Below are 15867 nucleotides of genomic sequence, written 5' to 3'. Positions count from 1 at the left end.
TAAATGGCATTTATATTAAGCGATGGTCTGGCTGATGTACCTTTCGGCTTTGGGGATTTAGGTTTATCACATTTCTATTCATCATCTATTTTATTAGATTTTTGCCAAGAGACAGAGGCTGTTCAAACAAAGAAGAGAAAAAACATCTTTCTTTCGTTGCAAAGTGTCCACTCCTTAAAGTGTTTTACAATCTAAGCCCCTAACCCTGCAAAGACTTACACACCTACTTAGTAAGACACCAGTGGGGCTACTCGTGCGTATAAAGGTAAGTACACGAGTGTTCTGCAGCATCTCAGTTTATGGGCTTGATCCTGCCAACGCTTTTGCTACTGAGCATAGGATTGCTTAGTATCATGAATGATCCTATGAAGTAAACTCCTCACATTAGAAAGCGCTGTGCCTGGCAGGGAATGTCTGCAGGATCAGGCCTTAAAATACTCTACTTGAGGATTGCTGAATGCAGCCACCTCTGGGGTGGAGCCTGGTGGTTGTTTGACACAAGAGTATAGGATAGGGAGAAGTAAGAATTCCATATCCATTTGAAACTACAGCTTAGTGTGGGGGCAGCGTTTTGGCCTGTTGCTCTAGTATATTTTATAAGGACTTTCTTATGTCCTAATAAGATTAAATTTGATTTTTAAATCTAGATGGGACGTTTGCACTAACAGATGTGTGTCAGTTCAAACGGGAATTAATTCAGGGATGCCCTATGGCCTGTGTTATACGTAGGTTTGGCAGCATTCGGGTTTTATTTTGTTATGATTTGGATAGATAATATTACTGCTTATTTTTAAGCATTTTTTTCCAGTTTTTATCTATTTACATTTTCACTGTTATGGGAAACAATAATTATTTAACGACAATAGACTTTGAAATTCAAAAAGTTAAAGCTTTATAACCATGAGAGCACAAATTGTCAACATCACGTGTAAATATACAAAATAAATACCCTTACTATGGTTGCCAACTTTCCGATTGCAGAAAACCGAACACCCCGCCCCACCCCCTGCCCCGCCCCTTCTCCGAGGCCCCACCCCTGCTCACTCCATCCCCCCTCCCTCCGTTGCTCGCTCTTCTCCACCCTCGCTCATTTTCAGCAGGCTGGACAGGGGGTTGGGGTGCAGGAGGGGGTGAGGGCTCCGGGGTGGAGCCAGAAATGAGGGGTTTGGAGTGTGGGAGGGGGATAGGGTGTGGGAGGGGGTACGGGCTTTGGGCTGGGGTGTGTGCTTTGGGGTGGGGCCAAAAATGAGGGGTTCAGAGTGCAGAGGGGGCTCCTGGCTGGGGCGTGAGGGGCTCCAGCTGGGGGTGCGGGCTCTGGTGTGGGACTGGGGCTGCTGAGGGGTTCAGTGTGCGGGAGGGGGTGCGGGTTCTGGGAGGGAGTTTGGGTATGGGACAGGGCTCAGGGCTGGGGTAGGGGGTTGGGGTGCAGGAGAGGGTGAAGGGTGTGGGCTCCAGGTGGCACTCATCTCAGGCAGCTCCTGGAAGCGGCCGGCATGTCCGGCTCCTAGGAGGAGGCATGGCCAGGCGGCTCTGCACACTGCCCCCGTCCCAAGGGCCGCCCCGACAGCTCTCATTGGCCATGGTTCCTGGCCAATGGGAGCTGCAGAGCCGGCACTCAGGGCAGGGGCAGTGCGCGGAGTCCCTGAAGGGAAATGCCAGCTGCTTCTGGGAGCCGCGTGGAGCCAGGGCAGGCAGGGAGCCTGCCTTAGCCCCACTGCGCCGCCGACCGGACTTTTAACGGCCCAGTTAGCATTGCTGACTGGAGCTGACAGGATCCTTTTTCGACCGGGCAGTCCGGTCAAGAAACAGCCTGGCAACCCTAATCCTTACATCAAACTCTAAGTTCTCAAGTAGCATTTTTCTTACTTTGTACATTTTGATTATTAGCGATAGAAATATTTTTCGTCTGGGTGGGTACGGTGAAATCAACATTTACTGACATTTACCAATAAAAATCGAATCCTTGCAAGCCTAGCTAGACAGGATTCACAGTGGTCCCTTCTGGCTTTATAAGATATGTTTGAGGCCAGGCTTTCATTTTGGGGGTATGCTCAGCCGTGTTGCCAACTTTTGCAATTTTATCACAAATCTTGCTTAAATGGGATTTGGTTGCTTGTTAGTTTTTTAAAGCCCCAGCAGCTCTAGTGATGTGAATATATAGTAATCTAGGCTTTAGGTTTTTTTTAAAGAAAGTTTCTAGCCCTCGTAGCTGTAGAGAAAAGCATGAAAATGTGACCCAAGTACATCCCAAAGGCTCAAAAACCAGAAGGCAAATGAAAAGGTCCCCAAATGTATTATTTTTTTAAATCTCAAGATTTTCAGAACCCACCTCGTGATTTTGGAAGGTTTGGGATTGGCAGTACTGGATCAGACATGCTAATAGGGTTACCAACTGTCTTATCACACAAACTCAAACACCCTTCCCCACCCCTTCCCTGCCCCACCCCGCCCATTCTCCAAGGCCCCTCCCCACTCACTCCATCCCCCCTCCCTCTGTCGCTTGCTCTCCCCCTCACTTTCACCAGGTTGGGGCAGAGGGTTGGGATGAAGGCTCTGGGCTGGGGCTGAGGGGTTCGGAGTGTGGGAGGGGGCTCCGGGCTGAGTCTGGAGCAGGGGGTGTGGGGTACAAGCTCTGGGAGAGAGTTTGGGTGCAAGAGGGGGCTCAGGGCTGGGGCAGAGGATTGGGGTGCAGAAGGGGGTAAGGGGTGCTGGCTCCCCAAGGGGGCTCAGGGCTGTGGCAGGGGGTTGGGGTGCAGGAGGGGGTGAGGGCTCTGGTCAGGTGGCGCTCATCTCGGGCAGCTCCTGGGCAGTGGGGCTAAGGCGTCCCTGCCGGCCTTGGCCCTGCACCTCTCCCGCAAGCGACCAGAACATCCCTGCGGCCCCTGGGGGGAGGGGGGGCTCCACGCTGTCCATGCCCTCAGGCACACACACCCCGTAGCTCCCATTGGCCACAGTTCCTGGCCAATGGGAGCTGCGGAGTCGGTGCTGGGGGCAGCACACAGAGACCCCCTGACCTCCCCCCTAGGGGCCGCAGGGACATGCCGGCTGCTTTCAGGAGCGGCGCGGGGCCAGGGCAGGCAGGGAGCCTGCCTTAGCGCCACTGCACCACCAGACATTTAGTGGCCTAAAATCTCCCGGTTTGGCTTCAGTAGCCTCCAGGAGAAAGAGCCCGATTCCGGGAGACCCCTGGCGAAACGGGGAGGGTTGGCAACCCTTCCCGCTCATGGCGGAGGAGCGTGTGTATGAAACTGGAGCGTTGCTGGAGCACGCTCTTCCCAGGGGCAGTGAGCGCTCCGGGGGTGTTTCTGGGCCCTCTTGCCCCTGCGGTGCCGAATGCGAGACCCGCGTGGCATTGCACTATAAACCCTGCACGTCCCCGTGCAATGGGCAAACTCAGGAGTGGAGGGATTGCTGCCTGGTTTCTCTGTACACTACATAGGAGGGTTTGAAATGTCCTGGGAGAGCAGCCCCTAGGCCCGACCAATGCACTGAACCCCACAGAGCCTCTAATGCTGATCCAGCCCTGTAGCAGCCCAGGCTCAGCTCGTCCCGGAACCTTTCTCGGCCGGGCTTTACGCCTAGACGGGCCTCTTTAGCTGCAGCACACGAGCCAGTGGGCGGGGTTTGAGCGTGATGGGCGGCCGTACGAGCCAATAGAAAACAAGAGTGCTCGGCGTTACCTTATTTCAGGCCAATGGGAGGGGCGGGGAATGGCTCCCGGAAGTGCCCGTGGAGCGGTGGTGGGCGGAGAGTTAGCGCGGGGCGGACTCGGGCTGCGCACAGGCAGGGGGCAAAATGTCGGAGAGGAAGGTTTTGAATGTGAGTAGTGGGCAGCTTGCGGCGCGGCCCGGAGACGGGGGGAGGGGCCTGGAGACGGGCCCCGTAGTGGGGGAGGGGGAGAGCTGGGGGCCCTGTAGCGGGGGAGGGGACCGGTAGTGGGGTGGGGTGGGGGAGGGGACTGGTAGTGGGCTGGGGAGGGGGCCCGTAGTGGGGGAGGGGGGGGGGGGGGGGGCCCGGGGGGGGGGGGGGGGGGAGAGGTGGCAGCAATGTCTGTTCTGCTGAGCGGCCTTATAAGCTTTGTGTGTGGGTAGGCTCTGATGTGAGTGTGGGGAGCCCTGACATTGAGGCCCCGCTCCGATCCTCAGTGGATCCCAAAGTGCTGGCGCAATGGGTGATACCCTCTTCCCTCCCCCCCCCCCTTCCCACCCCCCCCCCCCATTTCACACCCTCACCCCCCAGCCTCCCTGCTGATCCCTTTCTGCTTTGTTCTTGTAGAAATACTACCCGCCGGACTTCGATCCGTCTAAAATCCCAAAGCTCAAGCTCCCAAAGGACCGGCAGTATGTTGTGCGGTTGATGGCCCCGTTCAACATGAGGTGAGAGAGGTGGTGCTGGCAGTACATGTACCGGAGAACCTATGGGAACGCTGTTCCGTCACAAGAGTTTGGCAGGTTTCATAGGCTATCCCTCCCCTTGGTTCTTTACTGTGTTTCCGTCGAGCTGACCATGGGATGGAGGGTGAATCGAGCTATTTGCTGAACGTACTGACTGGATTTTGGTAATGAGGAATGCTTGTGAGGGTTTGGCTGCCCCCCCCCCCTTTTTTTCTTTTGAGCAAGTTAATGTGTGCACCACAATATTTACAACGGATGTAACCTTTTGGGGGCAGGTCGGTTTTGTATAGCTATAAACTAAATAGCAGAATCCCCTCTAGAATGGCTTAATCGAGACACTCCCAAACTACTATGTATGCACGTATCGCCTGATGCTTAAATGCCAGGGCTGACCAAATGTTCCCCTGCTGTATTCATAAGGGGCTTTCAGGCAGGCCTGAGGACAGCATGACCAGACTCAACTCCACCCAGTCTGTTGCTTGTGATGGACACACCTGCCTCTTTAGATTAGCCTCTACTGTTGCTGTAAAAACCTCACAGAAACCAGGGGGGTGGAAAGGATGGTCTAGTGGATGTGACTCTGGTGACCTGGGTTCAATTCCTGGCTTGGCTACAGACTTGTGGTGTGAGCTTGGGCAAGTTACCCAATCAACCCTATGCCTAAATGCCCTGTGCTTTTTTTTAACTAATGGGGGACAATATCTGTCCACTAATAATTATATAATAATATCCATTAATGATGGTGAGGTCCTCAGATTCTACAGTGATAAAGGCCATATAAGTACCTAAATGTCCAGAGTGTGCAGGTGAACGCCCCACTCCGGAGCAGTATGTCAGAGGGAGGCAACTATCAATCATCAGAAGTGACACTGATCAAAGATTAAATGGGAAAAAATAGCAATGTATAAAACAATAAATTAATGGAGATATCCCATCTCCTAGAGCTGGAAGGGACCTTGAAAGGTCATCGAGTCCAGCCCCCTGCCTTCACTAGCAGGACTTCACTAGCAGTACTGATTTTTGCCCCAGATCCCTAAGTGGCCTCCTCAAGGATTGAACTCACAACCCTGGGTTTAGCAGGCCAATGCTCAAACCACTGAGCTATCCCTCTCCCCATGTATCTAATGTCTTTCTAGTCTGGTCATCTTAGAGGTTGTGTATAACAATAGGTACCAAATGTTCAGATGGGAATGTGATTCTCAAATTACAATGTCCATTAAAACTAGGCTCCGCCCCTTTGTATGTCAGTTAGACTTCTGTCCTTCTCTAGGCTTTTATTACATTGTGGACCTAATTCACGTTCTCTTTGCTTCATGTAGGTGCAAGACTTGTGGTGAGTACATCTATAAAGGCAAGAAGTTTAATGCCCGCAAAGAGACTGTTCAGAATGAAATGTACCTGGGGCTTCCCATCTTTCGCTTCTACATCAAGTGCACCCGCTGCCTGGCAGAAATCACATTCAAGGTGAAGATTTTGAGAGTTCTGTAGCTGGACTCTGGCAGCCTGGTGTAGATCAGGGCAGTGAGTGTCAGGAGATCTCCATTCTAGTCCTAGATGGTTCCCAACAAATGCTACTATTTTAAGATAACCAGAGGTCAAATTTTGCATCCTAACTACGTCATCTCTATTCCCTTTTTAACAAACAGTAAAGTGTCTCATCCACAGTCTGAGTAGGGCACTATTGCGGCTCAAATGTCTGAGTACCATGGGTGTTTCTAGGGCATAAATAATCATTCTTTTGGCAGGTGATGTGAATAAAACAAGGTTGAAGTAGTTTTATGTGTTGCTTTGAAAATCATACTGGCTGTTCATTACCAGCACTGAATAGATTGACAATGACTGGAGCAATAGCAGCCTGTGGCATGTTCACAATAATTCCCTTGCATTGCCCCTGTCTTCCTCAGACGGATCCTGAGAACACAGACTACACCATGGAACATGGCGCCACTCGGAACTTCCAAGCTGAGAAGCTGTTGGAGGAAGAGGAGAAGAGGGTGCAGAAGGAAAGAGAGGAGGAAGAGCTGAACAATCCCATGAAGGTATTTGAATGCACCCCCTAAGTCCTAAATATTGGACTGAGATTTGCAGGCCTCAGGCCACTTGTGCTTCAGTGCATTGAAGGAGGCTACTGCCCCAGTTCTGCAACTTTGGAACTGGCCTAGGCAGAGATGGTAACTGAGGTCCCTGCTGGCAGTAGGTTCTGTCTTATCCTGGAATGAGTAAAGAGAGTTTACCACAATCTTTAATTGTACTTCTTAAGATCTGAAAACGAGGCTCCCTATACTCATGCTATTGCACGTCTAGTACTCATGCTAAACTCTGTCACTTAGGTACCGTGGCAGCAGCCACCTTATAATTGCCACACTAGTAATGGAAGCTAATGGGATTGTTTAGTCTGCAGAAGAGAAGAACAAGGGGGGATTTGATAGCTGCTTTCAACTACCTGAAAGGGGGTTCCAAAGAGGATGGATCTAGACTGTTTTCAGTGGTACCAGATGACAGAACAAGGAGTAATGGTCTCAAGTTGCAGTGGGGAAGGTTTAGGTTGGATATTAGGAAAAACTTTATCACTAGGAGGGTGGTGAAGCACTGGAATGGGTTCCCTAGGGAGGTGGTGGAATCTCCTCCCTTAGAGGTTTTTAAGGTCAGGCTTGACAAAGCCCTGGCTGGGATGATATAGTTGGGGATTGGTCCTGCTTTGACCAGGGGGTTGGACTAGATGACCTCCTGAGGTCCCTTCCAACCTGATAGTCTATGATTCTATAATACAGTTCCTGAGTTGTCGGTGTGGCTTACCCAGTACTTCAAGGGCTTTCCTGCTTTCCCCGCTAGGTTTTGGAGAACCGGACGAAGGACTCCAAGCTGGAGATGGAGGTTCTGGAGAACCTGCAAGAGCTGAAGGAGCTGAACCAGCGTCAGGCAAATGTGGACTTTGAATCCATGCTGAAGCAGTATAAGGACTATGAGGAAGAGCGGAAACGAAGGGAGCTAGAGGAGGATGAGACCGAGATGAAGTGAGTCAGCTGGAAACATTGCTCATGTTTGAGTTCTGGTCACGCTTGGATATGTGACACTTTCCAGGCTGCCCTCTGTGGGTTGGGCAGTCGTCTTAACACCCCCCACAGTATTTTAATGGGAGGGACAGTGCCAGAGATCCAAAGGAGGGTAACGCTTGCGATCTGAGGTGGTGGGATTTGTGCATGGTAGGGCTGTAGTGTGGATTGGGATGTGAGGAGATCTAGTAGGATGGCTGATGTCCGACCTATCTAGACATACAGGTAAAGGACACACATGAGGACTGGTGGCCCTAATACTGAAAGAGGTAAGGGAAATATAAGTGACCTGTTCCTCCACAGGGAGGTGTTTGCATGCCAAAAATCACGGTCCCAGCTGGCATTTTCGGCAAAGAGATCAGAGACTGAGCTGGCCTCTGAGACTGAACTCTCCTTGAGAGGAGGCCTCTTCCAGGGTGTAGGGCTAAAGTACCTTTGTGTCAGGGTGTGGGGAGAACCCCTACCACAGTGTCTAGGGTATTATTCTGGGGCTAAATGAAAGACCTTTCAGCAGCACTGAACTGCATCTAAAAAGGAGACTTGGAGTGCTGCACGGATTCCAGGCCTGCCAAGCTGTAACAGCTAACACTGGGAAGGGAAGATGATGTCTGGCAGCTCTGTGGAGCTGTTGAATTCTGGCAGAGTGCCTGTCCCAGCTCAGTTGTAATATATCAGAACTACAATGTGTGCAGGACAACACCTGCTCTCTGCAGGTCTCATGAAGGTGGATGGTTTTTATTGAGTCATAGACTCCAAGGCCAAAAGTCCACGGAGATCATCTAGGGCTTGTCTTCACTACCGGGGTAAATTGACCTAAGTTATGCTACTCCCGCTACGTGAATAACGCTCTCCAGTCGACTTCCCTTATGTTTCTGGAAGAGCTGGAGTACTGGGGTCCACCGGAGAGCAGTCTGCCATCGATTTTAGTGGGTCTTCACTAGACCTGCTAAATCGACCCCTACTGCATCGATTGCAGCAGCAGTCTCCCCATAGTGAAGACCATCCCCTAGTCCAGGGGTGGGCAAACTTTTTGGCCCGAGGGCCACATCTGGGTGGGGAAATTGCATGCAGGGCCATGGAATGTGGGGCTGGGGCAGGGGGTTGGGGTGCAGGAGGGAGTGCAGTGTGCAGGAAAGGGCTCAGGGTAAGGGGTTGGGGTGCAGGAGGGGTGCGGGGTGCGGCATGGGTCTCAGGGCTGGGCTGCAGGGACGTGGTGCTAGCCACTTCCGGGAGCGGCGCGGGTCCAGGGCAGGCAGGGAGCCTGCCTTAGCCCCACTGCGCCACGATGACAATCCCACAGGCCGGATCCAAGGTCCTGACGGGCCGTAGTTTGCTCACCTCTGCCCTAGTCTGACCTCCTGCATAATACCGGCCAGAGAACTGCCCCAGAATAGTTCCTGGAGCAGATATTTTAGAAAAATCATCCAGTTTTGATTTAAGTTACCAGTGATGGAGAATCCACCACTGACCCTTGGTAAATAGTTCCAATGGTTAATTATTCTCTCAATTAAAAATTTAACACCTTACTTCCAGTTTGAATTTTAGTTTCAAGTTCCAGTCCTTAGATTGTGTTCTACCTTCGTCTGCTAGATTGAAGAGCCTATTATCAAATATTTGTTGCCCATCTGGGCAAATATAGACTGTAATCAAGTCACTCTGTTACACCTCTCTGGGGGATTCCTTTGATTTGCAGAGCTATGCTGGAACAAGCCCAGAGCAGGCGATTCCTGGAAGACTCTGACTCTGATGAGGAAGCTACCCAAGTGCCCTCAAGATCAGGACCGAAAACGAAACCTACAGACATCTTGCAGGAGGTAAATCCTGGGGGTAGGGGCTTTTCCAGCAGCATGGCTCTCTGAGATGGGAGATTTTTCCACAAGGGGACAAACTAAAACCCAGCAAACCACACCGCATGAGAAGTCCCCTGTTTTGGAGACTTTGAGGCACAATTGCCTCTTTTTCATGCCTAGTTTAGAAAATGTGGCTCATTGTATATTAAACTGAAAGCAAGAAATGAGAGGTTTTGGTCGAAGTAAACTTCAGCCTGTATCAACCAACAGAGGGGCTCATCTCCATGGGGGTGAGCTGCCGCTAAGAGCCCCCACCCCTACTGTCATGCCTGATGATGGTTCAGTGGTCAGCGCGTTGCTGCCGGCTTTGCTCCCTGTTCTCCACTTGTACTTGAAAGGATTGTAATGGTTTAATCCTTGTACAAACTTAAATCACATCAATGCAAGATTAGCAGCGGTGGAAGATGCCAGCTGGACAGCCCTGAAGACCGAAGCCCTGTGTTTATACACAGCAGGGCAAGCTCCCCTGAGTGATCTCAGCCTATTGCTCTGAGGCGAAGGGAGCTCAATCCTTGGTATAATCTCCACAGAGGATCCAGCAAACAGGCCAGTTACCGCCAATTGCAGATGTCGCTTTTTGATGTCAATCCCTGTCCACTGAGACCGTCAAACAGTGCAGGCTGCTGAAAGCTTTCAAGTGACTCCCAAGCCAGGCTGGAGTTGAACTGTGAAATGTTCCCTGTCCCAGTGCTAATCCTGAGCCATCTAGTCACTAGTGTGTTGAACCCAGTGGTTGGTCCAGCAGCCAACACGTGAGGTCACAGAAGCTGGATACTGGAAAGTCCTGTTGCACACATCTGGATCACCCCTCTGCCAATGGACAACTATGCCCGCTGACCAGTGTCTCTTCCAGGCTTGCGGTGGATGCCCCAAGCAACGGGGCATCAGCCTTGGGGAGGCTCTTCCACAGCCTTCTTGATCTCTGTGACCACAAGCTTTCCCTGGTATTCAGCCTGAATCTTCCTGTGCTGATTTCTTCATTCTGCACCTAACAATGCTCTATCCCATCCTAGCCAGACCCTTTCTTCACACCCTTTAGCTATCCAGAGAGGGGCTTTCTCCTTGCTGCTCTGCGACATGATACCTCTGTGTGTGCAGCTCCAAACCACCCTTGATTTTGATGATGTTGTATAGTATTTTGCATAGTCTTTCTTCCCCCACTAGCTGCTCCAAGGAGAGAGAATGTTAATATCTGTGCTCCCTTCTGTAGGATACTGAGCCCCAGAGTAAGAAGCTAAAGACTGAAAGCTGGGAGAGGAGTGTGGGCAAACTGAACAGCAAGTCCCAGCTGGCAGGCATGGTCACTGTGAAGAAACAGACCCCGGGCTCCACCACAGCTAACGGTGTGGGGAAGCAAACTACACAACAAAGCTCAGGTAACGTTGGTTCAGTCTCACCTGCACGGCAATGTAGGATCTGATTAGCCACTTAACTCCAGGCCACCAAGGTGGTCTCTAACAGGATGGTGACATCAAGCAGTTTAATCTCGTGTGTCTGTGTTGTCTTCAATTATATGTTGCAGTTGACCCAATAGAACTTTGTCAGAATGGCATCAAGTCTGGTGTTGGGATTTCCAGTAGGGCCAATGCCCAGTGTTTCAGAGAGGAAGCGGTCTCCTCTCTCCTGCTTCCCATATAGTGCATTGTTATGGGGAAGTAAAATTCCTTCCTGACCACTCTGGCAAAGAGTTTGTGCCCTGAAGCATGAGAGCCGATTGCCAGTGTCTCAACTTCTATATTAACATTTTGGTGCTCAGATACAATGATAGTGCCAGTCTGTAGAAGTACCATGATAAATATATTGATATTAGTGCTCATAAAATTATTGAGCTCCTCTGTTTGTTCTGTGTCTGTACAACACCTAACCCAAAGGAGTCCTGGCCCATCGCTCGGGCTCCTACGCGCTACAGTAATACAGACGGTAATGCGAGACCAGGCAGGGGGTTTGAATTTACTGTGCTGTTCCAAAACATACAGTGAGGTTGGGGCAGTTGGCACAGCTGTTTGCTACAGTAACATGAACAGCCTGCAGCTGATCAGAAGCCATCTTCCGTCTTCATTTTAAGTTGGTTAAATCTGCTTTTCCTGTACAGGGAGGTGGTTGTATGCTGTGATATTTGGAAAAAGAACAGGAGGACTTGTGGCACCTTAGAGACTAACAAATTTATTAGAGCATAAGCTTTCGTGGGCTACAGCCCACTTCTTCAGATGCATATGATATTTGGGTTATGCTATTCTGCCTTCCCCAAACTCCCCTGCACTTTCAGTTGCACACAACATTCTTTCCTTCCTGTCCTAAACCGTTGCATGGGATTGCTTTGTTCTGTTGAACAGCCGCTGTGTTCCATTGCAGAGGTGGCTGCATTTTGATGGTGGGCGAAATGATCCCAGCCCTCTGGGTAGTTTGTTAATCTTTTTGAATGACAGGTGCTGTGTAAGATTACGTTGGCTGCTGATCCAAACCTGGTGTTTCATGAATGGCCCAGTTGAATGATGTTTTCCCTATGTGATCCACACACCAGTCCCTCCGCCCCCCTTTCCAGCTTGGGAGCTTGTCCACAAAAGACAGCTTCACACACTGGAGGCCACCTCACAGACAGCATCGGTGTTAGACTGAGGGTTGACTCACCTCGCCCTCTTCTGGTTAGGTGGAAGCCTCCTATGCTTAAGTATCTCCGACGCTTCCATTCTCTTATGTCACCACCAGGGGGCAGGAGGCGAGCCTCCATAGAAATGCGACCGTCTCAACGTCAAACCTTTTAATCCTCATTGAGATTCAGGCAGGGTGCCGAGGAAACTGTTTTACTCCATGTCCTAATGCCTGGTGTTGCAGTGGGTGCCCAGAACATGGCAGTGCCCATCCAGGCAGCAGCAGGAGTGCTCCAACTCCTGATTTCCTCGGACGTCCATAAGGGGCAGCTCTCTGTTCTCCAGGCGTGGGTGTGGGGTGTGAATGATTGAACCTGCTCTGTTTGGCTTCTAGATGCTGGAAGTTGGAGCTCCTCACTACCTGCTGTGACCCAGCCCCCATCAGCAGCCCAGGGCTCTTCCCTCAGCCTGTTGGGGGCGTATTCAGACAGCGAAGACAGTACCAGTGACTGAGTCGGTGGGTCTCTGCTGAGAGCTCTCACTCCACTTCCTTACCCTGCTGGAGTAGAGCGAGGCCAGGGGTTGGCAATGGGATGCAGTGAGGGCAGAGTTTCCTCTCTTCACCCCACCACCAGGCAGCTGCTGTCCTAACAACCAAATCCTGCCAGAGAGCTGGCGTCCTTGTGCATAGAAGATCCCAGTGGGATTCCCAGGCCATCTGCACACATGGCCAGTCGTGTAATCGGAGCTGCTCTCCCTTCCTGGAAACCCCTAATGTACCGTCATGTTGCAGCATTCCTTCAAACTGGGATACAGGAGTACTGCTTCCAATGCAACCAGATTGCCTGCAGGCATCTCTTCCCATTAAACATCCATCAATCTGGGCTCCTGTCAGCCTGTCGTGAGTGATGGTGGCATCAGCAAACCAGAGCTGCCCAGGGGAAGAATCTCTATTAGATGAGACAGGCTTCCTCTTTCCAGCCTCTTCGGAGAAAGGTTCCCGACCATGTGTTTGGGGAGATGGGGGAGTAGAAAGTGGCGATAGCGGGAGCAGAGCCCCAAAGCATGTCGGGAGGGGCTGAGAGCAGCAGGTCACCTACTGCGGCTGGAATCCATCATGCTGTCTTTATCGGAAGCCTTGTCATCAGCAGCTAAGTGGAGGGTAATGAAGTGTGTGGTTCTATATACCAGCAGTCTCCTGGAATTCCTGTAAAGCCCAATCTGTCTCCAGGCCCCTCTGTTAACTCTTCCCGTGTCTGAATTCTTGGCACGGGGCTGCGATTTAATGTGTAACTCGTTTTGCTCTTCTCTTGTGTCCTCCTCAACATTGCTACGTTTAGCCTGTGCTAAACTGAGAGGCAGCGCTAATGCCTCTCGTTTCCCATGAGGGTCATGGAATTTTTAACACAGTTGTTTAACTTCAGATGTAATAAAGGATTCTGAAGAGCATTTCTCCCTTCCCTTGTCATTCTTTATAAAGGGGTCTTCAGATGGCGTTGCCTAGTGGTTAGGGTAGGACAGTGGGAGTCAGGACTCCTGGGTTCCCTTGCTGGCTCAGTGTGTGACCTTTTTAGTTGAGAAGGAGGAGTCACTAAATCACCTGCCCAAGAAGTCTACAGGAATATGTTGCGGGTGGATTAATTAATTAATTGACTCGCTGGAGTCAGGGATGGAAAAGATTTAAAGTCCTGGATCAAATCTGTGCCCACAGAATACGCAGGGCATTCAGCTGAGTTCAGCAACCGTGTGCTCGCTTCATGCTATTGTGTCCTTAGCTCATAGACTTTAAGATCATAAGGGACCATCCTGGTCATCTAGTCTGATCTCCTGCCCATCGCAGGCCACCGAACCTCACTCCCTCCTGCTCCTGTAATAGACCCCTAATGTCTGGCTGAGTTACTGAAGTCCTCAAATCATGATGTAAAGACTTCACGTTACAGAGAATCCACCATTTATACTAGTTTAAACCTGCAAGTGACCCATGCCCCCGATGCTGCAGAGGAAGGTGAACCCCCACCCACCCCCGAGTCCTGAAGCCCCTTAAGGTCTCTCAGCAAAGTCAGGGAAAAAACCCAAACCTCCCTGCGGTCTCTGCCCCCCCGCCAAGTCCTTCTCTAGATCTGTGTAATGTACTTTCCCTGGGTTCTCCAGTTTCCCATGACATGCTGTGCTCTTTGCTTTGAGTATTAGTGAGGGGTTTCTAGACCTCTCCCCCTGCCCCATTCTGTCTCCCTGTGGCCTTCTAACTGTGCGAGTCAGACAAGACAAGATCAAACAACTGGCCGATACTCAGGCAATAACCTCTTTGTCTCAAGTCATTCCTAACTCCGGCCTGGGCCCCCACACCCAGCAGGGCAGTCCCGGCTCCATCCGCTTTTTACCCGAACGCTCAGGAGCAGGTAGTGGAGAGTGACCACAAGGGGCAAATGCAGCCTTGAGCGTCCCCCTTGTCACTGGAGGGAGGGTGAAGCTGCCCAGCTGTAGCTTTACTGAAACCAACGACTCCCGCAAAGAGCGCTGGGAGGACGCAAGTGTGAGCGTCTGCCAGAGGCTTTGATTTGGGGGTGGGCCGAGCCAGAGACTGCCCTTGCGAAGGCTGGAAGCCCTGCTCCGGGGGACAGTCACAGCAGGGCCTTGTCTGATCGCTGTCAGGCTTAAGGAGGGGCGAGCTGTGCACTGGAGCAGTGCTCTGAATTCCTGCCAGGCTTACAAAGGTTAAACCAACAGCCGCAGGGAGAGGAATCAAGCGCTGTGCTGTCATCTAGTGCTGCTGCTTGGTCTCGCTCTCCCCTGCTGCCTTTCTGGGAGTGGGGGCTGGCAGGGGAAGGGGGCTGGCCTCCTTAAAAACAGAGCCAGGCTGCTCCTGCTGTGGTGCCTGGCTGTGAACTGCATGGTGCGTTCGGGGGTGCGCCCAACCAGGCCCCAGAAAGGAGCCGGCAGCCAGGAGATGCTCACTCCGCTGAGAGACATTAATGGGCTTCAGAACTCTCGTAATTAGATTAATCTAAAAAGGGTGAGCAAATGCCCCTGGGGGAGCCGAGGAAGGTGCAGACAGCCTTGCTGCTGTAGCAGTACCAGTCTGCCTCCGCCAGACCGGCTGGCTCCATGCGCGTAGCAGCCCTGGTTTACCCACGGCGATCAGTGGAATTACTCTGTCTCATTGGAATCCCGTTTCTCCTGGGCCTCGGTCGCTTTTCCTTTGTGATGACAACGGGGAGGACTGGCAGGAGGCACGTACCGCGTTGCCGCTGCTGGAGGAGCACCGTGACCTTCGGCAGGGACGGCTTGCTGTCGTCAGAATGACACCAGCATTTCTGTGATCAGGTCCCACTCGGCGGCCGGTTAGAACTGGGCTGTGGCATTGAGCGCACGTAGCAACAGCTGCCGGGTGACACTTTGAAAAGATTGGGGTAACCTCTCATTTCCCGTGTGCCAGGCTCCTCACCCTTCCGCCCCACATCCCAGGGCTAGTCCCTGCAACTCACCTTTATTTGTATCACAACAGCACCTAGAGGCCCCAAGCCAGATCAGGGTCCCATTGTGCCTGGTGCTGTATATACCCCTACAGCAGGGCTGTCCCTGCCCCAAAGAGTGGGGGAGAAGGCTGCTATTGCCTCTTTCACAGGTGGGAGGGTAGCCCAGGGCTCACACAACTTTCTTCCTGAGGTCACCCAGGCAGTGTGCAGCAAAAGTGGGGCTTGAACCCAGTTCTCCAGAGTCCCATGGTGATGCCTTCTCTGCAAGCCCATCCATCTTGTTGCCATGCACTAGAGAGAGACGGGTTCTCATTTCTTCAGCTTCTAGTGTAACCTGGATGCTCCATGGGCCTGCCTGGAGTTGAGAGACTTCAGTTCATTCCAGGTAAACAGAAGAGCCTGCTAGCCCCGTTTTCAATGGGGCACCTCGGAGCCCTCCCCTCCAATGAGCCTGCCTGCCTGCTACGGATCTTTGCCTTCAGTGAATCTTTCCCACATGCCTTCAC

General features: G+C 51.8%; 1 protein-coding gene across 1 annotated transcript; it reads left to right on the top strand.

Annotated features, from left to right (window-relative positions):
* The first annotated feature begins 3745 nt into the window (after nucleotides 1-3745).
* Nucleotides 3746-13334, top strand: YJU2 (YJU2 splicing factor homolog). The gene is made up of 8 exons (XM_024202862.3): nucleotides 3746-3819; nucleotides 4276-4376; nucleotides 5714-5858; nucleotides 6299-6433; nucleotides 7227-7408; nucleotides 9141-9261; nucleotides 10508-10673; nucleotides 12280-13334. The coding sequence occupies exons 1-8, from the start codon at nucleotides 3796-3798 to the stop codon at nucleotides 12396-12398; spliced, it is 993 nt and encodes a 330-aa protein (XP_024058630.1). The 5' UTR covers nucleotides 3746-3795; the 3' UTR covers nucleotides 12399-13334.
* The last annotated feature ends 2533 nt before the right edge of the window (nucleotides 13335-15867 follow it).

Source organism: Terrapene carolina, unplaced genomic scaffold (assembly GCF_002925995.2).
Source record: "Terrapene carolina triunguis isolate 2854851 unplaced genomic scaffold, T_m_triunguis-2.0 Scaffold194, whole genome shotgun sequence".
In the NCBI taxonomy this organism is placed as follows: domain Eukaryota; kingdom Metazoa; phylum Chordata; order Testudines; family Emydidae; genus Terrapene; species Terrapene triunguis.
The sequence above is the reverse complement of the archived record's forward strand: the minus strand, read 5'-3'. Positions and strand labels throughout refer to the sequence as shown.

Coding starts and splice junctions, on each gene's coding strand:
- YJU2 (XM_024202862.3), top strand. CDS start 3,796: ATGTCGGAGAGGAAGGTTTTGAAT. Junction 3,820..4,275: donor CGGAGAGGAAGGTTTTGAAT/GTGAGTAGTGGG, acceptor TTGTTCTTGTAG/AAATACTACCCGCCGGACTT. Junction 9,262..10,507: donor CTACAGACATCTTGCAGGAG/GTAAATCCTGGG, acceptor TCCCTTCTGTAG/GATACTGAGCCCCAGAGTAA.